General features: G+C 41.7%; 1 protein-coding gene across 3 annotated transcripts in view; it reads left to right on the top strand.

Moving 5' to 3' along the window:
• Chrna7 (cholinergic receptor nicotinic alpha 7 subunit) overlaps positions 1–24708 on the top strand; it is a 120946-nt gene that overhangs the window by 88494 nt on the left and 7744 nt on the right. For all 3 annotated transcript variants that reach the window (XM_032893475.1, XM_032893477.1, XM_032893476.1), the window contains 5 exons: positions 17449–17528; positions 20289–20456; positions 21818–22012; positions 22965–23051; positions 24129–24238. In XM_032893475.1, the coding sequence (XP_032749366.1) occupies positions 17449–17528; positions 20289–20456; positions 21818–22012; positions 22965–23051; positions 24129–24238 (640 nt within the window). The remainder of the gene's footprint in view (positions 1–17448; positions 17529–20288; positions 20457–21817; positions 22013–22964; positions 23052–24128; positions 24239–24708) is intronic.

The raw sequence follows: 24708 nt of genomic DNA, 5'->3' as shown, positions 1-24708 counted from the left end.
GGATCAAGTGGGGGTTTGTTTGATTGTTTGGGGCTCTTCTGCTCACACAGATCCATTGGCTGAATTTAGGAGATCTATGGATTTGAAGGAGCAAATGCATTTCATGTAAGTTGCTGATATGTGAGGATGTTTGCAGCCCCCTATACCATACTTTTGATGCCTTGTCTGTAGGTCTGCAGGTACACCTGGCATCATTTCTTAGATTGTCGACTTTGTTGGTCTTTCCAGGGAGCAGATTTCTGTTTAGTTGGTTTTCACTATTGTTCCCACTCTTCCTGGTTTTATGAATGTGTGCTCATCACTTTTTCCTCCCTACCTGCTACCTGGTTTCTCTGTTTTCTCCCAGAGCATTGATGTGTGAGCAGAGAGTATAGCTTTCACACTGCCTCTATCCTAATGGGAACATTGACTATTTTAATATTCTTCTTTCTGCTTTCCCAGAAGATTACATACATTGATTCCCACCCCCCTCTGTGTGTTTCACAGGTGCATTTCCATGCATGTGGAGGCGAGAGGACAGAGGCATTCCTCATGTGCTCTTGGCCAACACACCCCAGGGATATCTTGCTGGCCATTGTCTTCCCAGTAGGGATCATTACACTTGAGACACCCGTGCAGGCTTTTTTCACCCCTCCCCCAACACGAGTTCTATTGATCAAACTTGAGTCCACATGCTGGAGTAGCAAGCACTTCACCAACTAAGCTTTTTCCTAGCTCCTACCTATTTGGACAGTTAGGTTTTGTCCAGTCCTTTGTGTTTTTTTTTTTTTCCTTGTTGCTTTCTTTTTGGGTCATGGATTAGATATTGGCATTTCATTTCCACAGATGTGAAGTCTTTTCTTTTATTATATTTGGTGTGGGTCCTCTGTGGACAGATACCACTCTATGATGTTTCACTTCTTTTACATTTACTGAGGTCTGTATTGTGGCTCAGGATCTGCCCGGCAAACAAAAAGGAATAAAGAAACACATTTTTTTCTATTGTTGCTAGTGAGTTTTTTAAATTCAAATTAAAATCTCTTGGTGGATAGTTGGTAAAATGCCTGTGTCTTCTCCACTGCCTGTCTGGCTTGTCTTAACATCTCTTACTAAGAGAGGTGTTGAAGCCTATAAATATACCGTAGGATGTTTACAGCTTCCTTGTTTGAAAATACAGTTTTTGATGGCTGCGTCTTCTTGGTGGATTGAGCTTTTATCACTGTGTGAATTTGCATCGGTTTCTCACGGTTTTCCCTGCTCTGCCCGATAGTAATTTTTATATCATTTTTAACTGTACGTATGTTTCATTTCACTGTTTCGTCTGCTCTGCTTTCCTTCCTGTGGTTCAGCCTACCATTTTTTTTTTATAAATGAGAATTTTTGTATAATGTTTTGAGAATATCTTTGTTTATCTGTCCTAGGGTGTTTTTAGATATCTCCTGTTACATATAGATCAAGTTCTGTGGTAGAGTGGTATTACAAGTTCAAATATAAAAACATTATCTTCTTTCTTTATTTTCTCTTTTCCCGAAGTTCCTTGAGGCATTTTTCTCCAAAGCGATTTTCCTGGTTATCAGCTTACTTAGTTTTACTTCATCCAAAAAAGCCGCTGCATTTCTTCATTTTCCCTAAACGGTGTCTCCAGGGACAGAGTCCTGTGCCAACATCTTTCCCTGTCAGCGCTTGAGGTGCATCGGTGCCCCTGTTTCTTGTCTCTGATAATGCCTGTGTCTCTGCAGTTCGTTATTTCCTACCTCTAAGTTTCCTACCTGCCGCTGCTCTACGATTCTCCTTCTGATTCAGTTTTCATGGGTTTGATCATGATGAGTGTGGGACTGATTTCTTTTGGGTTCCTCTTATGCTCTACTCATCCATTTAACTCTATATTTATATATTTTGCTAAACTTGGGAACGGTTTTAGCGATTGCTTCCTCAAATACTTTTCACTCTCCATCTTCCTTCGCATCCTTTTGTTTCTGAGACTCGACACAAATACCACTCGGTCTTTCATTGTCATCTTACATTCTCGGTAAGCTTTGTTCTCATTTTCTAAGGTAATATTTTTTCTTTGACCTTATGGTTCAGATTGGATAATTTCCATTCCACCTTCAAGACACCCATTCTCTCTGTGTCTCTCTCTGCTCTGCTACTGAGCCTTGCCTGTGTGTTTCTAGCCCCAGTTACTCTATTTTTCAATTCCAATTTTCCACTGCACTTCTTTTGTATCTACTATTTCTTGCCACGAATGTCTCCATTCTCCTTTATTTCAGCGACACTCCCCATTGCTTTATGGTACATTGTTATGGGAGTGATTTTAAAAGCCCTCTCAGAGGAGTCCAGAATTCTAGGATATACCACCTCAGGTTCAGCATCTACCACGTTTCTTTTCTTCTTAGAGATAAGAATTATTTGATTTTTGGTATAGCTGATGGGTTTTTAATAGAACAAGAGAGAGTTTATTCTGAGCCATAAACTACCATGGCTCAGAAGAATCTTGGATAGATTTTTCCCCTGAATGACATGATCCATTGTAGAATTTTTTGTAGTCAGAAAATGAAAGTCATAAGTCAAGGCATTTACACATGGTAGTGATGTCTGGTAGATGAGTTACAGGGAAGTAGGGAAATGCTGTAGGTCCCAGATCTTTTGTGGTGACACTCTTAACACCAGAGACTATAGACACTTGTAGAATTTAATTTGTTCCAAAGGTTTTATCTAATAGACATAAGGGATGTTATAACCTGTACAATTTGGGCGTTACTTAGTGAGCCTCCAAGGGGAGGAAGGAGGTATCAACTTTTCTTGTCAGGTAGAGGTTGGACCCAGGCTTTTCATTAGCTTCCGTTAATACCTTAAAGACAAGGTCTCTTGTTACTTACTGCAGGAGGGGCAGAGAAGCTCCAGTTCTCTGAGTGTCCTCCATTGCAGATGGATGCTTATTACTGCTGAATTAAGACTAAGTCCTGTACCCTAATATGGCCCCTTTTAGCATCATTTTAATCATATATAGGAAAAGAGGTCTCCTTTTCATCTGATAAAATCAAAGGTCAGTCCTTCACTGGAACTGTGATGATGGGGCTTGATTTCTGCATTTTGCTGAGGCAGGCTATTGTCTATAAGTTATTTTTCTAGAGTGAATTAGAGTTCTTGGGAGTTATTTTGGCTTCACCTATTTCTGTGGTGTAGCCCTCTACGGAACACACTTTAGAATATGTGAGACAAAGCAAAAAGCATGGGTCATTAGCTGTGTGTCATTATTCCTAGCACAGGGTATTACCTGTCCCTCCTGTGGCATCTCTGTCCCTTTCATAGTCATCATGCTCAGAAGGACTAATGATGTATAGGCAACATGGGTTACCGCAAGAAGACACCATAGCCTTTGTGTCTTTAAATTGACCTTTTTCCCCCTTTAGAGTCCTAATAGACTCTGGGAAGTTCAAATCAAGTTTGTGACTAGTTTGGTTACATCGTGAGAGCCTTGTCTGCTATATGCTTCTTTCCTGTGTATACATAAAGGAGAAGTAGACAGCAACGAGGAGAGATGGGAATGCTGGCACACACTTTCGCACCCACAAAAGAGCTGGTAGTGAGTTGACTGGAGGCAGCTTTCGTCTCTCCTTGTTTTGATATGGCTGCCATCTATCAGTGAGATGACATCTATACAGTTCATCACCATTTGAAACTTATAGCTCCCTTAGTTATTTGTGTGTGTGCTCTCATAGTGCTGATATCCATACATATAAGTGATTGAGCTATGATAGGCAAGTTTAACTATTTAACAAGATCCTGTCTCAAAACAATCAGATGAGATACTTTCTGGTCAATCACTAGGAAACCTCAGCATGAACTTTCCCACCCCCAAATTGTTCTGGAAGCTCTTAGTTTGCAGAGGTACCAGGCCAGCCTCATTGCTGGGGGATAGGCTGGCCCAGGGAAACAGCAATGCATGCAGGTAAATATTTATGATAGTGAGCAGTCTTAGCATACATAATAATAACATTAGTCAGAGTATTTCCTTTGCAGTTGGCCAACTTCTTTTCTCCTCTTTCTCCATGGGCTTAAAGCTGATAGACTGCATTGGATCACATGATTTGGGAATTGAAATTATTTTTTATTTGTATCTCATAAACTCGTTCACATAGAGTTCTGTGGGATAAGTGGAACTGTGTTACAAGGAATGTGAAAGCTATTAGCAGGCTCATAAGGTTAATCCCAGCTCTTCTTCCTATTCCTGGCTAATTCATTCAACAGTTGCAGGTCACAAAGTTAATTAGCCACTAAAGCAGGAGGATAGCCTGTGCATACTCTCTCACAATTTATGAGGTGGATGGTATGGGGGAGGCTGAGATCAACCCAAGATTGCAAAGGAAAAGTGGGGATGAGTGAATTCCAATCCACAGCAAAGGAAGATGGAAAGAAAGCTTGATTGTGCTGTGCTGGAAGTTGGCTCTCTACTATGAGCTTATAATGGAGATTAGGTGATCTCTCATGCATCTCAAGCTTAATTTTTGATAGTAACATCTCACAGGAAAGCCTCAATCCACTTATATGGGCATGAGAAGTCAGAAGATCTGAGGGGCTCCTGAGAGGTTCCGGGAGAACTTGAAAAGCAGTCCCTATAGCCCATTCCGTGTCTCCCTGAATGTCAGTAAACCATTTTAACCTTACAGAAATTCAGTATTAATTCCAGTGTGCCAGTCAGTAACCTTCATGTACCATGCACATGGGGGCTCTGAGACATCACTTGAGCCCTGATCTTTTCCAGCTAACAAATGGCCCTTGCTGCTATGATGCACAAGAATCCGTGAGGGAGCCACAGACATCACTCATTTCTCTCCTTCAGTGCCTGCCTGCACCAAGACTGTGCCTTTCTCTTAAACTTAACCTTCTTATTTTTATTACATCTTAAATTTATTGTGTGTGAGCACACATGTGCACATTCATGTGCAAACATGTACCACAGGATACACGTGGCAATCTTAGGACAACTTGATGTTCCTTCCTTCTACCCTGTGGGTCTCCAGGATCAAACTCAGGGTTTCCCATTCGGCGGACAGTACCTTTACCCTCTGAGACACCCGGCTGGCTCCATAGCCACATTGTATGCTGCAAACAACAATAACAACAGCAAGAAAAAAAACCCCACAGAAATGCATTGGAGATTAAGACGATTTTAAAAACTCTTGATTGAAAATGAACTCTTTAAGTTACAATTACAAAATAAAGAACCACTTTGAATAATCATTTCCAAACACAGTAAAAGGCACATAATTAAGCACAATTAAGAGTTGGAAACACAAGAAAAGAGCTACATACCATTTAAAAGCAAGAGTTGAGTAAAATTAGTGGGAATGAGAAATAGTCATCAAATTAAAAAACTCAGTGGAGGCATAGGATGCCAGGTGAGATGCATTTGATGGAACAGAAGCAATTTCCTGCCTGACTCAGAGGGAAGGAGGGAAGAATAGTAAACAGAAATTGCAAAGATGTGACATCAGCATCTCTGAGTCAGGTCTTCCCAGATGTTTCCTGTGTGTGAGTAGTGCTTGAAAGAAAGCACCATTAAGTTTAGATTAGGTAAATTGTAGATTTGCAATGTCCAAGGTCACCCATAAAACAGATCTAGAAGGCCGAATGCTTATCAGGAGAGACTGGGTTCCTACCTTTGCCTAACCAGAAGGTGTTCCACACACCTAGGCTGGCACTATGGAAAGAAGCATTAGAAAGAATTAAGGGAAAGCATTAAAACATGTATTTATGAAGCTAGTAAAGGCTCAACTTTCATATAAATAGGAAAGTGAAACTGTTTTATTATTATGTCACAAGAGGGAAGGCAGATGTTCTGGCCAGTTCAGTGGAAAAGCCAAACCAGTACAGATTCACACGGCATAAAAAGATTTGGAAATGAACATTAAAATTGTTTATCTACAATGGGCAGGGCATCAAAGCTCTACCAATTAAACCATTCCCCAGAAGCTCAGTTTCTCCGTCTGTCAATTGCCTACAGTCTACAAACAGCTGCAGAATAGCTCACGCAGTCAACAGAGTGGGAGCAGCTAACCCCGCATGTGTTGTGGGGGAAGGAGCGCTTTCCACTGAAGCAGTGCTTTCTATATAGAAGACATGATCCACGAGACTTGCTGGGAAATTAATAACATCAGTATAAAGCACAAATCCTCGGGTTCAGGGGATGTGAGTCTGAGGAGTATTGTGTAATAAGAAAGGAACGGAAGAAACGCTGAGCAAATAAAGTTGCAGAAGGCTGACGCCAAACGACGGCCTGTAAAAAGATAGAGGCAAAAAGATAACCAGATGAGGGAGGGATGGCAATTAGACAGAATCAGACCTTCGAAAGGCAACAATAGGAGCTCAAACTATCATAGTACTCTTAAAAAGCAAAAGAAAATAATTGTCAATCTAAAATTCTGTCCCAAGCTAAACCGTGCTATACTGAGGGTAAAATCAAGACATCCCCAGGGAAACAAAGACCGAAGTAACTTACCATGAAGGATGCACACTGTCATAAAAGAAATGACTAGAAGACAAATTTAGGCGTGAGGTATGAGAAGAATGGGCAAAGTAAATAATTTTAAAAATCAGGTAAAACGGGGGCGGGGAGCTTATTATAAACAAGCCGGAATGTAGAAGATAATAGAGCTGAATTTAATGTTAAACACAAAGGGTACAAGAGTAGCTCAGAGGTAGAATGTCTGCTTAGTATATAACAAGGCTGTGGGTTCAATACCACAGCAGCCCAAAAAGCAGGAAATTAAAGTATTGGAAAAGGATTGTGGGAGAGGCAGTGTTTATACAGTGCATGGAGTAAAATGCTCCTTCAGCTGTCCAGGAAGACCACAGTCACCAGCTTTAGTAAAATATATAACTTAGAAATGAATGAAAACAACCAACAGAAACGGGAGTTGTGTATTTATCCTCCGTCTGGGTAGTGAGAAGGGAAGGAACAAAGAAAACAAGAGTCTAGAGAAAGGAGGAAATGAGTGAGTGGGTGGAGAAGCCAGTCAGCTTTGGATGGCAGAAACAGATCATCACAGCTAATCACCTAAAGCCATATGGATTAGTCGGCTGGTTAAGCAAATAAACAAAAGACAAAACAGAACACACATCTCTCAACGATCACTAAAGAAGAAAATCTGTAAGCTATTTAATGAGAACGTAAACCGTATATACACATGAGGTGAAAGCAGAGCAGAAAAGACGTACTAGGAAAAGCAAATATCCAGAAGGAAGTACCCAAGTAGATAGTGTAAATCTCTAACGAGTTTGTTTTGCATGCAAAAAAATAGAAGTATGGATCTTTTGGTACGTACATCAGAAAGAATTTAAAGGGAAAATTTGTGATTTAAATACCAGTCTCAACGGATCAATGGCAATTTTCCCCCAATAGTTGTGGATGACTCTACTGGCCAGGACACTGACTGGGATAAACTGGTGTCCCGCCTGGGCATCCCATGCCTTAGTCATCCAGACTGTACTTGAGCAACCCTCATGCTGCCCAGGCTCCTGACATTGGCAGGTATCCCATCTCTCAGCCTGTCCTCCAAGTGCAGTCTCAAAGGAAGGACTTTCCTTAGTGGTGGCCACTGAGGTGTAAAAGATTCCTAACAATGGGAGGGGAAAAAAGCAGAACAGGTCAAGTGTATTCCATACAGGAAGAAGAAAATGACAAAAAGGGCTGTGTGAATGGAAACAGAGAGCTGAGTCTAAAGGAGAAAAGGCTATAAAAAGCCAGAGAAGAAAACCTATAGATGCTGGTAGTCCAAAGAGTTCCTGGTCATCACCAAACCTCCAGGCCCTGGTCTCCGAACCCAGGCTAAGAACTCTAACGATGGCTAAATTCTAACGGTGCAGATATGTAAGCCCTGCACAGAGACTCCAATATTTGAATCCTCAGCCAGCTGACTGGCAACATATTCAGTGCCCAAGAATGTTTTCTGTATCTGACCTGTTCATCTTCTCCCTCCAACCTTAGGTTCTTTCTAAAAGGTCAGAATTGAAACCATATGGTATACAACCTTTTCACATTGGCTTTCCCCCCTTAGTAAGATGTATTTTTGATATATCCCTGTCTTCTCATGGCTTGGTATCTTATTTCATTTGACACTGAATAACCTTTGGCGGTCTGAATTTTAGTCTGAGAGACAATATCTGCGAAGATATATAAACGAATAGAACAAGTTACCAAGCCATATATGGCCACACATAGTAGCCGGTGCCATTGTCTGTTTCTGGCACCCCCTGAAGGCTATGGAAATGCTTCTCAAATAGTCAATGACTATAGTATGTGGCACAAAATAAAACTATTATTTGCCATCATGGAAAAAAATCCTAGAAACCACATATTTTTTAAATAAGAAAAGTAAAAGGACAAAAAAACTAGAAAGGCATAAGGTATCATCATTGATTAATTTTTTCAAGGAGTCTACACAAAATATATTTGATAGGGAAAATAATAAAAATATGAAATATATTTCCATTCTCTTACACAAACAATTAGAAAATGTGATGTGATGGTTTTTATGGCCAGCGTCTGTAGGTGTTAAACATTATTCGTATTCACTGAAAAAACCTTCCTAAATGTCTAGTTACGTCAGTGCCTGGTAAACACAATGCCACGAAGACAGCACATTTTCTCAAGCAAAATTTAATGTTATTACAACTAAAGCTCCAGCAGGATCTTCATGTGATTGGACCAGTAGATCCTGAGATTTATAATATGGAGCCAAAGCTCAACTAGGTAGGAGAAATTTAAAAAGAAAGAACCAATTTGAAGGGCATGCCCTGCTGGGTGTAAACACTTTCCTCAGGGTAGTAGGTTCAGCTGGACCCAATCTGAAACATGCAGAAACATTGTTAGTGTTCTATAGTATCTTCCTGTCGTGTTTAGAAGATTCTTAGAACCCTATCTAATGTTAAATCAAGTTGTAATTATCACAGAAGCCTATGTGGTATTATATTGAATCTAATGTGGATTTGGAAAAGAAAGGATACTTCAAATAAATGGCATTCTTTATATCTAAAGTATATTAGGGGAGATAGAAACGTAAAAGCACCACTAGGATGAAGTCAGTGATGTGCCCATCATCTTCCATCGCTGTTCATCCCTTTGGGAGGGATGGGTCAGCCAACTCCACTCATAAAAGGAACCTGCAAACAGTACAACTCTTATTATTTCTAATCGCCATGTTGTGTATTTAGTCACCTTGCATAGCTGTTATTTTGCATCTTTCTATCTCTCCCCAACCTTTTTCCTTGCCTTCTGAAGCCTCTCTGTCCTTTGTAGCCACGTTTTTATTTTATTCTCTTTCCTTCCTATTTTTGAATCCTATCATTTATTAAACATCATTATTTATGTAAACTACTTCCCATGATACCATTGCTAAAGTCTGGCAAATCAGGTCTTTTTAACAACTGACTTAATCTTTTACTTTTTTAATTTTTATTTATTTATTTGCATTCCAAATTCTGGTCCCGGTCCCCCTTCTCTGGTACCCCCATGCCCTCCCCTTCTCCTCTAAGAAGGTGTCCCCAACCCCTAGGTATCTCCCCAACCCTGGCACATCAAGTCTCTGCCAGAGTAGGCACCTCCTCTCCCACCGAGGATGGAATAGGCAGCCCTGTTGGGGGAATGGATACCAAAGCCAGCACAGTCAGGCTACAGCTTTAGAGAGAGTTTCCACTCTAGTTGTTGGGGGGTTCACAGAGAGACTGAGCTGCACGTCTGCTACATATGTGCCAGAGGCCTTGTTCCAGCTTCTGTGTGTGTTCCTTGGTTGATGGTTCATTCTCAGAGCTCCCAAGGTCCAGGTTAGTTGACTCTGTTGGTTTTCCTGTGGAGTTCCTATCCCTTTCAGGGCCTTCAATAACCCCGCCCCCCCAACTCTTCCCATAAGAGTCCTTGACCGCCTCTCAATGATTGTCTGTGGGTATCTGCATTTGTCTGAGTTGGCTGCTGGGTGGAGCCTCTCAAAGGGCAGCCAAGCTAGGCTCCTGTCTGCAAGCATAACAGAGTATTATTTTTAGTGTTAGGGATTGGTGCTAGCCCATGGATTATTCTCTTTCTTGAGTGTACTCTTCTGGAAGTTTCCTCCCTGTGTTCAGCCACCACTTCTAAGACATTGATTTTTAACCTGTGGATTATGATGGGGTTAAATGACCCTTTCACAGGAGTTGTCTAAGACCATTGGAAAACACAGATATTTACATTATAGTTCATGACAGTAGCAAAATTATTGTTATGAAGTATCAATAAAATAATTTTATAATTAAGGGTCACCACAACATAAGGAACTGTATTAAAGGGTTGCAGCATTAGGCCAGTTGAGAACCACTGTCCTAAGATCTTAGAAATGAGCATGAAAATTTGATGATATTCAAATCTCTCTGGATATGTGATGTGATAGAGTGCATGGATAGCCGATTGCAGACACAGAATAAAAAAGTAAAACTAAGATGTATATAAAATCTATTACTGTTTATCTGTTTTACAGAGACCTGAATATGGACCTTTTTTATATCATGAAAGTTTAACTTTATATATTAACATGTTATTAGAAACTACCTTTTCACTTTCTTTAGAAATAAATGGTGCCTTAAACTTACTGTGTTCTGAGACAGCTGGATTGCCTCCCTTCCTGATGTTTTGTTGTTGTTTTTAGATAAATCATATCTTTATCTTTTTTTTTAACTTGGAGCTCAGAGGGAATGGGCTGATTTCTCATGAGATCTCATTTATCAGGAATCATTCTTAACCCACATGATGGATTTTACATATTAGTATCTGTAACTACATACCCAGTATGTAGCAATACAGTGCACCTGGATGCCTTTTAAAATTCTTTATTAGTTCCTGCATACAGTTTTATTCTGGTCAATACTTGTCTCGTGGTGTTGGTCTTGCTGAGCCTTGTAGAGATTGCTACCCCACTGTTTTTCTCAGGTCAGTGACTCTTCCTTCATAGATGACATGGTCATGTTTCACCTTCCTGACATAGGATTGGTCTCCCTTGCTGTGCAATAGATGTCAATGCTGTAGAGAAAGCTTATGTGGCTGGGACAAGATTTCTCTTTGATGTAGAACCAGTCACTCTGTCAGAGCTGAGGAGGTGTTCATAAGAGAGATCCGTGAGTCCTGTCTTATGCTATCTAGCTAAGGGCTGAAGATTCTCGTTTCTTATACTTTTACTGGCCCTGAAAACAGAATCTGGAGTCCCATGAGCACCTTCAGTTTGTTTCCAAGACCCTTTCCATACATAACTGCTTGGGGCTAGACCTACACACAGAAGAGTGCAGCTTCCCAAAGCTTCCATGTTCCAGTTTACCCCGGATGTACAATGCAATTATGGTCTCTAACATGGATATCTTCATTTTCACCTGCATGTCTCTGCCCAACTCACCTGACTATCTTGAGATGGAAGACCCCAATCTGAATATCTGATTTAGTATTTTCTCATTGTCCTTTCTGTGGCTAGAGGTGAGGACAAGGCTCAGAGCTCTCCTCATACTAAGTACAGGCTCATGTCCTCTTCGGTGAAGAGTTGAGGCAGCCTGGAAAGGCAGCTCTTGATGGGACAAATGGGATCAGATCTGAGGTCATTAAAAACTATGCACAGGTATTGCATTTTCCAGACATCAGGGGGAGAGGTAGATTTTACTTTTTTCAAACTAACACAAACTTTTCAGATACACACAAAGGCAGAGAAAAGAGTGAAGTGGGACCCTTTAAAGCAGTTCTCAAACTGTGGAACCTACACACAGAAGAGTCCAGCTTCCTAAACCTCTGTCTCCAAAAATATTTACACTTCAATTCTTTATCGTCATAGTATCAAAATTACAGTTATATAGTAGCAACAAAAAATAAATTAATGGTCGGGGGTCAGCATAACATGAGGAACTGTTTTAAAGGGTGGCAGCATTGGGAAGGTTGAGAACCACTGCTCCATGAGCTGGCCTCCAGTGTCATCAGCATCAACAGCTTTGAGGGTGAAGATTCTTACACAGTTGCTATTGTGTTCTGGTGTCTACGAGGGCACCTCTACTGGCACAAGGCTGGGCCATGTGGTTACCTGTTCACATTCAGAGCCTCTGAGATCCAAGACTGTCTCTGGACACTTGAGCTTCTGAGAGAGAGCTATTTTTAAACTCAGAGCTTTGCCACAGGCTTTTCTTTCCAAACATCTTTTATCTAGCCTTAATGTTCAGAACAGATAAAGTAGTATTAGCACAAATCTCCTTCACAACTTTACTTTTGTATCATTTATTGATGAAATCAATTCGCCTGTGGGACGGAATGGTGAAACTGCTACCTTGAACACAGCAGTCTGTTTGGACAGTGTCTGCAGTGTTACAGTCCTGTCCATCTCAGTGCTCTGTGCGGATGAACATCATTCAGAAATCATGCAGCCACCCAGGTTTGCTGTTGCTACTGGCAACAGTGTCTTATCTTGTATGTAGCCCATTTCTCTTGTGGTCTTGAGAACTCTTCAATTGAATTGATCTGAATACTCGAAGGAAAAGCTTTTAGTAACTGCTTCTTTTCATAATTGAATCATGGATCTAACAGATGCCCCATGGTGGTATTTATTATAAATATAAAAATCAGTCAGAAGAAAATCCCAAGCTTAAAATGTACAAAAACTCTGGGATTTAGTACACATCTGATACCTTGTGTGGCTGTTGTGGATCATCAACCTCGGTAGAAGCAGAGGTTCACTGTGAGAAACCCTGGGCACAAACATGAACTTTTAAAAGGGCAGTGGGAGGCTGAAGGTTTATGTGGTGACTCATGTGTAAGAGATTCGAGTGTCTGTGCACTCAGGGGAAGAGAAGACGCTGTTACACTTTTCACCCAGACTGAAGGACGATGAACCACATGAATACACCGGTTGCTTTGAAGAGCTAAAACTTGAGATCTAGTCATTTGAATGTAGGTTGATTTTTATATCCTTTTTCATACCCAACAAAAAGAAAATAAACATTTTCTAACATGCTTCCAAAGAGCCTTGGGGCCTCAGAAAAAGCTGGAAAGTCCTAATGCTCTTCCTGAGTCAGTGTGGATGCTGGATGTCAGTCAGCCTCCCCTCCAGTTTATTTATAACGGGGCTCACTGACAATCATGTGCAGATGTAGCCGAGCCCGTTTCCACCCTTTCTCCCTCCCTGTGGAGTTTTGTGTAAGGAGGTAGATCTGTCCCAATCCATCTGTGATGAATGGCTTCCTTTCTTCCCTTTACACTTCATCATCTTTTTGTTTCATATTTAAGTCTTGTACATTTCCCCCTTTGAATATATTTTTCCTTGTTATAATATTTTTTTAAAAAATGAGAAATATTTTTAGGACTGATCAGAACAAGGGCCACGGCAGTATCAAAAGAACTTCTTCTTAGGAGATTTTACAGATGTCCCTTTAATCAGATCCATAATGCTGACTAGGTGTGGTCATGCACAACTATAGTCATAGCACTCAGGTGACTGAAGCAAGAGAATTTAGAGTTCTTGGCTAGGCAAGACTACATAGCAAAACACTGCCTGCATTCCAGAACACTTCTTCTGTTTGATGCCCATCTCTTGCCAACCCAGAGTTTACCTTTGCAGTATGACTCCATGCAGTATGATTCTAGCTATCTGTATAGCATATCACAGTGACCCTGTTCTCTCTTCCCAGTTGAGTATACGTTTCTTCCCTCCCCCTCTCCCTCCATCCATCCATTCTTAAAAATGACCTTTTATTGGATATTTTATATATTTACATTTTAAATGTTATCCCCTTTCTCCCATTCTCCCTCCCCCATCCCCTGGCTTCTATGAAAATGTTCCCACTGCACTCCCATGCACCCACTCCCACCTCAACACCCTAGCATTCTCCTACACTGAGGAAACGAGCCTTCACAGGACCAAGGGCTTCTCCTCCTATTGATGCCAGACAATGCCATCCTCTGCTACATATGCGGCTGGAGCCATGGGTCCCTCCATGTGTACTCTTTGGTTGGTGATTTAGTCCCTGGGAGCTGTGGGGGTCTGGTTGGTTGATATTGTTGTTCTTCCTATGGGATTGCAAACCCCTTCAGCTCCTTCAGTCCTTTCTCTGACTCCTCCATTGTGGTTTTTGTGCTCAGTCTGATGGTTTGTTGCAAGCATCCTCATCTGTATCAGTAAGGCTCTGGCAGAGCCTCTCAAGAGGCATCCTTTTCTCATTTTTTCTAAAGCTCCCCAAGGACAGATGCGTGGGACTCTAGCTCTCTGGCCTTCATATAAATACCTTTCTCTGCCTTCACACTCCAATGGTTCCCTTCTGCTTAGACAATTCCTTTGTGTGTTTTCTTCTTTGGTTGTTCGCTCCCTCCCTCTCTGGCTCTTGTCTTCCTGTCAATGACGTGAGCTCTGGCCTTGTCCTTTATGTGGCATTCATTCATCATTTTTGGTCCACTTGTCTTCTGTGATGCTTACCAGCAGAACCTCCCACCATGCATTTAAAATTACTTCATCAACCACAGCTTTAATTTCAGTTTCCCAGTTGTAATATATCCTCGAATTTGGAGAGGATATTACTTTTTTTTAAGTAGTAATTTTTTTATCTTTTTCATTGGATTTTTAAATTTCTTTTATCTTTAAATGTCTTCAATACTTACTGGTGATTGTGTGGCTCTCAGTGAAGATGGATCATTGATGCCTTGTGACTCTGCGTTTTCCACTGAGGGACCTCAGGCAAAGAGCAGGCTTCCTGAGGTGCTGTCTGCATGGGCTGTCCCAGTTGGGGACCTTGGTTGTTAAATTGAGTGGGACTTTACAGTGTGTAGCTAACACCTGGACTGGATGCCTGGGTTTTCTATTTATTTATTTAGAGAATGTGTGCGTTTGTGTGTGTGTGTGTGTGTGTGTGTGTGTGTGTGTGTGTGTGTGTGTGTGTGTGTGTGTGTGTGCAAGCTCTCAGAGGCCAGGTAGGATACCCAGTGTTTTTCCTCTATCACTATCCACATTACTGCCCTGTGACAGGATCTCACCCTGAGCTGGAGGCTCACTGTTTTGCCTATGCTAGCTGGCCGAGCTTTGGAATCCAACTGTCTCTGGCCACCAATGCTGTAGCTACAGGTGTGAACAGCCGTGCCTGTCTTCATGACCCCAGTGAACTATCTCCCCATCCCTGCTGGTGTTTTCTTCAGGCAATTTATTTTTATTTACATAAAGGGTAGATATTTAAGGCCTCATAGAGTTGACTTTGATCAAGAAAATGATTATTATTAAGAAAGATTTTTCTTTTGCTTTATGTGTGTTTTTTTTCAAGTTGCTCCAAAAGCAGGATGTAAAACACCCTGGAAAGGTTCAGGGTTCTGGTTTGGATGTGAGGCAGAAGGCACATAAGAGGGAGAAAGCCGGCAGTGTCTTTCCTTTGATTTCCTTTGAGTTGATCAGTCCTAAAAGGTGAATGGGTTTACCATTGACTGAACATAAGTAATAGCAGGTTCTGGTGGTAAGGGACATTTTCTACTTGGCAGCTTTGGGGCATCAGGGGCCTGGTTATGAGAGCCTGATACAGTAGGTGGTAGGTGTGGGGCTCCGATTTGGTTAGTTTAGATTTGGAAGGGACTCTTGAAGCGTGGTGTGCTGGTTAGCTTTGCCAACTTGGCACAAACTGCAATTATCTGAAGAAGAAACATTAATTGAGGAATTGCCCAATCAGGTTGGCCTGTGGACAGATCTCTGTGACATTTTCTTGAGTAATGATTGATGGTTGAGGGTCTAGCCCACTGTGAGTTATGCTGCCTGTACCGGCAAGTTTTATGTCAATAAAACACACAGGCTTGTCATCATAGAGGAGGAAGCCTCAATTGAGAAAATGCCCCCATAAAGTCAGATGGGGGAGGGCAGGCAGTCCATTGGCTGGGGCCACTCCTGGGCTGGTGATTATGGGTTCTATAGGAAAGTGGGCCGAGCAAACCAACTGAAGCAAGCCGGTAAGTGGCATTCCTCTATGGGCTCTGCATCAGCCCCTACCTCCTGGTTTCTGCCCTGTGTGGGTTCCTGCCCTCGATGTCTTTGATGATGAGGTGGAACTGTGGAACTGTGAGTAAAACAGACCCTTTCCTCCCCAAGTTGCTTTTACTCGTGTTGTTTCATCTCGGCAATAGTAACAACCCTAACTAAGACACTACCCTTAGGCACATAGTTTCTTATACAAATAAGAAAGCGAGCTAAGAAATCCATGGGGACTAAGTCAATACACAGCATTACTCTGTGGTCCCTGCTTCAATTCTGACTCCAGGTTTCTGCCTTACGTTCCTGCTTTGGCATCCGTTGATGACAGACTGTAACCTGCCAACCAAATAAACCCTATTCAACTTAAGGTGTTATTGGCCATGATGTTTATCATCACAACAGTAAGCAAACTAGGACACTTGCTCACTCTCTCTAGAAATTGCCTTATGTCAAAAGGGAAGCCTCTACAGGGCCATTGACATCTCAGATCTCAAAACATAAGACTGTAAAAAATTTAAGAGATGACTGGCAGGAGCTGTTAGTTTTAAAAGTTGCTTTATCTTCCTGGTATGTGTGTATTTTCATTATTCCAATCATACCTCCTGCCTGTAGGAAGTTTAAATATAGGGGAGAAAGTTGGGTACATTCATGTAAAATACTTAATTTGCCATCCACCCACCACCTTATCTCCACTGTTTCCTGGAAGCTCTTGGGCTTGCTGGTACCCAGATCCTGCACCTATGGTTTTAGTCATTCAAAGAAAAGGTTTTTTTTTAAACACTAGTCAAATGTGAAACCCATTCCAGAGACTTGAAGCTGTCACCAATTTGGGGGTAGATTTTAATGGTGCAAATATCTTGAGTCATATCTGCCCCTTAAGTAGCCCCTTACCCATATTCCTGTAAATAGATTCCCCTCCAATGAAACCTACTAGTTCATCAAGTAGGACTTGGCTGGTTTCCTTACTTTAGTCTGTCCTGGGCCCCTTATCTAGGATGAGTAGCTATTTGCTCATGTCTCCTCGGGAATCGTATTATGCCATGGCAGGGAGTCCTGAGCAGGGTAAGACAGAAGAAAGCTAGCTGAGAAAGAAAGCAAACAGGGGTGTTTGTGTTTATTCTCTCTGCTCTTGACTGTCCATGCAAGATTTTAAGTTCTTGCTTTGACTTTCCTATAACCTAGACTTGTGAGCCAAAATATACTTTTATTCCCGAAGTTGCTTTTGTCGGGGTACTTTAATCACAGCCACAAAAAAGAAACTATATCACAATTCATATGAAATGGAGGAGGACATTGACTCTTCCATGAGAAGACCTTCCAGGTAAGCCACATTTGCTCTCAGACAGGTGTGAGATTGTCCAGTTATACGTAGGAAGCCTTCAAAAAGCCATTACTCTTCCATGTAGCAAAACAGCTCTAAGGGCCCTGAGAAACCCACTGCCTGGAGGTACTGACTCATGAATCCTTTTCCCATTTCTAGTGCTGATGAACGCTTTGATGCCACGTTCCACACCAATGTTTTGGTGAATGCATCTGGGCATTGCCAGTATCTCCCTCCAGGTAAGACCTTGACCTCCTTCCAGTGAGAAGATTTAAGCACTTATGTGCATCAGTCCCAAGGACTGACCTCCTGATGGGAGGACTAGCTCCTCTTTAGAGGGCAGGACTAGCTCCATGCTTTCTTCCCACTCTCCCTTCCCTTCCAATCAGAACTCTCACATGTCTCTTCAACTCACTCTGGGTGTCATCTCTGTATGATATTGACATCACCTTTCAGAGTGTCTTTGCCAGAGTCTGTCATATACTTTTACAAATGTTAATTCCCACTCTTCATTGTGCCCATAAACATGAGAGGCAGGCTTTTCTCTTTCATCTATTCCTGATTGGCACAGTAACTCTCCAGGTATTCCAGTGTTTGGAAGACGGTGGACATTCTGGGTTCACATCTTGGGTTTATGCACCCAAGATGACTCACAAGCTAGATGCAAGGACCAGTGCTCTCTAGGGAGCACCCACTGGTGATCTGTTTGTCAACTTGTTTCTTTCCTCCTTCTTAACCTCCTGGTGGTAAAGAGCTTTATGGGGTTGACTTGTCACCCTGCCTGTCATTACTGTGAGACCCAGGGTCCCAGGCTGCTTGTTGAACAGTCCACAGCCTGAGAAACTGCTGCCCTCTGATGTACATTCAAGGTGTGTTTTAGCATATAGGGATTAATTTTTTTTTACCTTATCCTTTGACAGATTTTCAAAAATTATCTTCCTCATTGTAACTGGCTCATCATAAATCTGTAACCCACTGCCACACTGTTACCTCAACGCTCATAACACACAACACCCTCTCAACATATGCAACTCTTGAATATACAACTTCTCATAACTACACATGAATGCCTACCACAACCTTTTCTAGCATTCAGCCCCCACCCCTAATCTCCAAGCACGCGGCAAAGCTGGCTTTGCCTATCTATTGTTTAAAATGTTCTTCCTGTTAGCAAATGATAAGAATTCTATAGACAGAATCTGTGTTTGCTCACCTTATAATCCATCACTCCTCAACTGCAGGTGGCTGCGAGTCAATAAATGAATGAGTAAGTGATTGAATCTAGCAGAGACAGATCCCTCTCACTGATGTTTATATTGATTAAAAGAAGTGTTGCTTCTCGGGCTTTCTGTCTTAAATCATCTGCTTGCCTACTCCAGCCCTTCCTCTGCACTGCAAGCCCCTTGCAGACTAGGCTGAACGATGTCTTCTAACACACTTTAAATTGAGTAACCAAAGAGTTACCATTGTGAGCCACCATGTGAGTGCTGGGAATTGAACCTGGGTCCTCAAAAAGAGCAGCCTGTGTTCTTAACCATGGAACCATATCTTTAGCCCTCTTCATGTATTTATTTTTTTAACAGGTAGATGGGGATAGAATTTACATATTATGCATTTGAAGTGAGAGGACCACCATGATCCATCCAGTTTTAGAGTGTTTCCATCACCCCTTACTGCTCACAACAGTTAACGGTTCTTGCTGCAATACTCAGACAATCTTTGAATCTTTTCTATTGTCTTCTTGGGTCCTTTTTATAGAAGTGGAATTAAATACAGTTTACAATAGGGAAAATTCAGCCCTTTAATGGTAGGGGAATATCAGTAGTGACTTTCAAGTTCATGAGAACATCTGAAGTATTTCTGTAAGATATATATATATATATATATATATACATATACCATATATACATATATGTATATATGGTATATAATTTTTTTATAGTATTACAGATCAAATTTTGAGCCTCAAACATACTAAGTAAATAGTATACTTCTGAACTATATCCCTAATCTTTCTGCCTTTTTTTTTTTGAGACAGGGAATCATTGAATTGCCTGGGATGGCCTTGAACTTGTCATCCTCCTGACTCATCTCCCCAAGTATCTGAGATTCTAAATTATATTTAAAGGGACAGTTCATTATGTTATCTCAGCAATGGGTGTGTAGCGGAGTGTACATGTGTAAAGCTCTTTTAGTTCCTTCCTCCATTCAGTCTTTTAATTCAAAGAAATGTGAAATATGTTGCCCTTGCCCAACTAGGACTGGGGCATTTCAGCCATATGTGCCTTCTAGTACAGTCCAATCAACTATGGGCAGGCAAGAGCACACGCCATAAAAATGTGGACTGGATATATTATGTCCCCTCACTATGATCTTATGGGAAATCTACTTCTGAGAATTCTAGCTCTTTCAGTAGAATCTTCCTTTGCATTCAAACTCTGTCTTTAACTTTGCACCTTTCATTCCAACTGTGAAAACAGAACAGGTTGCAATTATATGTGTGTGTGTGTGTGTGTGTGTGTGTGTGTGTGTGTAATTTTCAAATAACTAAATGTTTTCTCAATTTGCTACTTAAAAACAACAGCATCTCCCTACCTCTTTCCAATTCTCTTTCTAAGTTCTTTATCATCTATATCAACGTCTCTGAGATTTATTACGTCCTTTCTCTCATATTGCTTAGAGTCTGGATGTGCCCATGGCAAATAAAGTTTACTGTGAATAATTTGCACAATTTCATAAGAAAAGCCTCCCATAACAGAGGCTAGCACTGTGTTTTAATTTGAGAAAGCAATGAAGTTTTGGCTGAGCTGCTCTAGAGATTTTTGCAAAGAAAAAAAATCGGGGTGGGGTGGGGTGTGGAGTCATCCCAGTTTGCCCTAAGTAGGTGTAGCAAGAGCTTGGGAGGTGGGGGTGCTCAGACTATAGAAACTGCTGTATATTTTGAGCCTGTTTCAGCTACCTCCATTTCAATCCTCTGATCACTTCCCATGCTTGCATAGGCATATTCAAGAGCTCCTGCTACATTGATGTTCGCTGGTTCCCTTTTGATGTGCAGCAGTGCAAACTGAAGTTTGGGTCCTGGTCCTATGGAGGGTGGTCCTTGGACCTGCAAATGCAAGAGGCAGATATCAGCAGCTATATCCCCAACGGAGAATGGGATCTCATGGGTAAGATCAGCAGAGACCAAGACGTTGTATCGCCAAGGAAAGGTGCTTTTCTGCCTGTGTGAGCTGAAGGACTTGGGGATTTTCCACTGTTCTTTTCATTTACTACACTTGGCAGTCTCTTCCATCATGTCCTGAGTGCTCCAGAGTGAGAAGCAGAAAGCAATTAGCAAACACAGCAAACAGCCATGGTGGGGCTGTTAAAGTAGCAGTGCTGGGGCAAGTTTTGTGTACTCGGGATCATTCTAGTCCTGTGGTGTGGTTGGACTACACATTGCAGTGATGGTGTGAATGAAGAAAATCACAAGTGGGGCTCAGCCGAAAGTACGCACAGCAATGTTTAGGCACAAGACAAAATTTCACGTTGGAAGACACAAGTTCAACCAGATACCAAGTCAGTATTCTGCAGGGAAGAGATGGGCTTTGGGTTTTAAAGCAAAGAATATGAATGGCAGTTTAGCATAGGATGGGAGGATGCAAAGGATGAGTCAAGTAGTTTGAAAATAGTGACGATCAGAGTGGTGACAAATTTCCTAAATCCATTGGCCTGTCTAGGCCAGGGAGCAAACTGGTCGCTCTAGCATTTTCAATCTTCTAAACTAATATGAGATTTTGAGAAATTGTTCTTTCTAGAAATTGCACACTTCCTGACATGATGCCTGCAAGACAGTTTACCCCCTGTTGGCAAATCTCTAAGTCTAAGACTTAGAGTTTTCTAAAAAAATTGTTTGATTTTTTTTCTCTCTGTAGCCATTTTGACATCTATTTTTTATAAATAGGAGCCTATACTGCACTTCTTCAAAATCCAAACCAGTATTAGTATGAGTCACTTACCATAAGGTACACATTCTGAAAAGTGTCATTATGTAATTTTACTGTGTGAACATGACAGAATTCACTTACAGTACACAAAGCAAGCCAGCTACAGAGTCAGTAAGTGATATGATGTCAAACTAGCAATGTTGGTACAGATTTTGTGTGTTCGTGGGATCCATTCTAGCCTGATAGTATGGTTGGACTATCACCATTGTGCACTTTTTACATTTTCTGACAGAAACACTGTTATGTGGCACCTGCTTATAATTGCATTTGTGATGCTATAAAATTAACATTTACATTAATTAACATTAATTACATATACTAACATTAATATATATTTGCTTGAATATCACTGGGATACCTTTAATTAGCTATAGCATATCAGTAAGGATTTGTTCAAACACCTATCAGCTATCATTTTTTGATGGCTGTGTTCCTGGGTAGTACACACTTGAGAGAAAAAAAAGATGATAGTATCTTCTGATGACCTGATGATGTGATGATGATGACACCTCCTTCCTTCCTTTCTCTGGCACCCCTTGCAGGAATCCCTGGCAAAAGGAATGAGAAGTTCTATGAGTGCTGCAAAGAGCCATACCCAGATGTCACCTACACAGTAACCATGCGCCGTAGGACACTCTACTATGGCCTCAATCTGCTCATCCCTTGTGTGCTGATTTCAGCCCTGGCGCTGCTGGTATTCTTGCTGCCTGCAGACTCTGGAGAGAAAATCTCTCTTGGTAAGTATCGGTGGTTTTTTTTTTTCTCTGACGCTATCTCTACAGATGCTGTGGGCCGTGCAGGAGTTGCCTGTAAAATACTATTATCCATGGACCTGTGTGCCAGGATCGGCCTCACAATATCAGAAACTCTGGTTCTGGCTCGTAAGGAGACAGAATGTCTTCCTGAGAATCTGGCAGGATCCAGGAGTTCCTTGGTCCTGTGATGAAGACAGGGTACAGCAAGAGAGTAAATCAGTTTTTACCCTGATGGGCTATCTCTCTCCCTTACTGCCACCCACCTTGCTCCTCAGTGGCAGCTAGACAGCTTCCAGTAGGGATGGTAGACACATTATCTTAATATCAGCTTGCATCTGTAAATTGTAAATTATTGTACATGTTACAATAAAGTGCAGTCTGTTATAATTCCCTGTGAAGATATGAAAAGTGCGATTTTGAACGAATGAGTTTCTTATTTCACAAAATTACTAAATAAATACATATTTAATGCGTTGAAGAAAGCTTTCACAAATCATCTATCTTCTTAGCATAAGGCTGAGAATGTTAAATAGCTTACCCAAGGTCACACAGCTAATTAAGCTGCAGAGTCAAGACCTGAATGAAACCAAGTCTTCTGGCCACACGGTTTCCTGATCCTGCTGTGTTAAACTGCTTCTTAGTATTAATGCGGTAAAGACCTTGAAAGTAATCATCTGCTTGATTCTCTCAAAGCTGCAATTTCTAAGTTTGTCTCCTTTTGAGGTTCCTTTGGGTTCTAGGAGGTGATGGGAACTGTACCCAGAAAACTGCATATGCCTGTACATACAGAAACCATGGGGCTTATTGTATAGCACCGGCAACATATAGCACATCGCTAGTGCTTTGAAACGACCTTTTTGAGCTCCTGTGCGATGGAATTTCAACCTCCTTTTCTGTTCTGCCTAAGGAACTCCTCACAATCTTTTTGTTTCAGGAATAACTGTCTTACTTTCTCTGACTGTCTTCATGCTGCTTGTGGCTGAGATCATGCCAGCAACATCTGATTCTGTGCCCTTGATAGGTAAGGCAAGGGCTTAAGTGTGCCTAGGGGAACCCAGCAGATACACGGAGAAGGAGGAACATATCCTTCAAGGCTCTGGAGATTTATTCTACCCCCTCTGTTCTCTGCTGTGGGCACAAGATTTGTTGTAACTATTGCAAAACATCATGGCCCATACCTAGGCCAAAGCAGGAGAGATAGGAAAGAGATGTTCTGATTTGTGGCCTGCCTTTAAGCTAAAGAAATGGCTATGAGTGGTGATGGGTAACTGTCGGCTCTGTCTCTGTATTGTGACATTGAGGCAGAGGATTAGAGGATTCAGAAGTTCAAGACAGCCAGAGTATGACTCATCTTTTAAAATGAGAGAGGGACATCTGTGGTGGTGGTGGTGGTTTTATTGTGGTGTGTGTGTATATGTGTGTGTGTGTGTGTGCGCGCGCGCGCGCGTGTGTCTCCCCTGGAATGCCCCTTCCTCCTATACTCCTCCCATTTATACTTTCTGCTTTAGAACCAAAGACTTTAAAATTAGATTCATTACTTTACCTGGATATTGCTTTTTGACCAATCTTTTATTATAAATGGGACAAATCACATATTTTAATTGTTAGTTACTATCTCCTGAAATTGCTTGGTATCAGTTTATTAAATAAGTGTTTAGATGGGAGTAGAGCAAATATGTTTTTTATCTATGCTAGCTGTTTCTGCTGAGGGATGAGGGACAGAAATAGGAAGACCCCATATCTGTATAGTTTTCTAGATGTAAACGAAGGGGATCATGTGAAAGATGCTGTGTCCAGGCTAGGTTTTGATTCTCATTGCTGCATACAGCACTTAGTTCCTAGTCAGGGTGCCATGGAGACGGAAACTGTATGCTGTCAGGGACTTTTAGGCTTCAATAGGAGAGTTGCCACTTCCGATCTGTGGTGGGAGTGAAGTCTTTGAGGTCTAGGCTGTCTGTTCCTTTTCCATTAAAAGTATAGTTATTAGACTATAGCCTATTTTTTCAGTATTACCACACAGTATGGCCTGATAGGAAACTATCGTCCCAGTAGGTGCTGCTGACCTGCAAGGTTCACACTGCTTCTGTTCTTTCCACAGCACAGTACTTCGCCAGCACCATGATCATCGTGGGCCTCTCTGTAGTGGTGACAGTGATTGTGCTGAGATATCACCACCATGACCCTGATGGTGGCAAAATGCCTAAGTGGGTATGTCCTGTGCCCCTGTGGAGTTACAACTCTCCCCGAGGGGATTGTTTAGTGACCCCCTAAACAGACTCCACTCCTCTGACTGTCTTTGAGGATGATGCAGCTGAGGTGGCAGTGTTTTCATACTGACCTGACAGATCAGGACTCCACACGGGCTGTTTCTGTGTCTTGCTAGCAGTGCTCTATAAATGCTCTTCCACTGAGAAGTACTTTGTAGCAGTTGAAGGAACTAGGGGAGTGGCCATGAAGTAACATGGCTGGAGCTTCACAGCAGACTGAGGAGTGAAAAGAATGAGAACCAGAATGAGCGTTTCTCAGTATCTACAGGGCACTGGTTCCGGGACTCCTGGCAATAGAGAAGTCTGAAAGTGCCCCAGCTCCTGGTAGGAAATATTATATAGCACTTGCACAGAACCTGCACACATCCTCCAGTGTACTACAGATCATCCTCAGAAGACATATGGTACTTC

Source organism: Rattus rattus, chromosome 2 (genome assembly GCF_011064425.1).
Source record: "Rattus rattus isolate New Zealand chromosome 2, Rrattus_CSIRO_v1, whole genome shotgun sequence".
NCBI classification, from domain to species: Eukaryota; Metazoa; Chordata; class Mammalia; order Rodentia; family Muridae; genus Rattus; species Rattus rattus.
The sequence above is the reverse complement of the archived record's forward strand: the minus strand, read 5'-3'. Positions and strand labels throughout refer to the sequence as shown.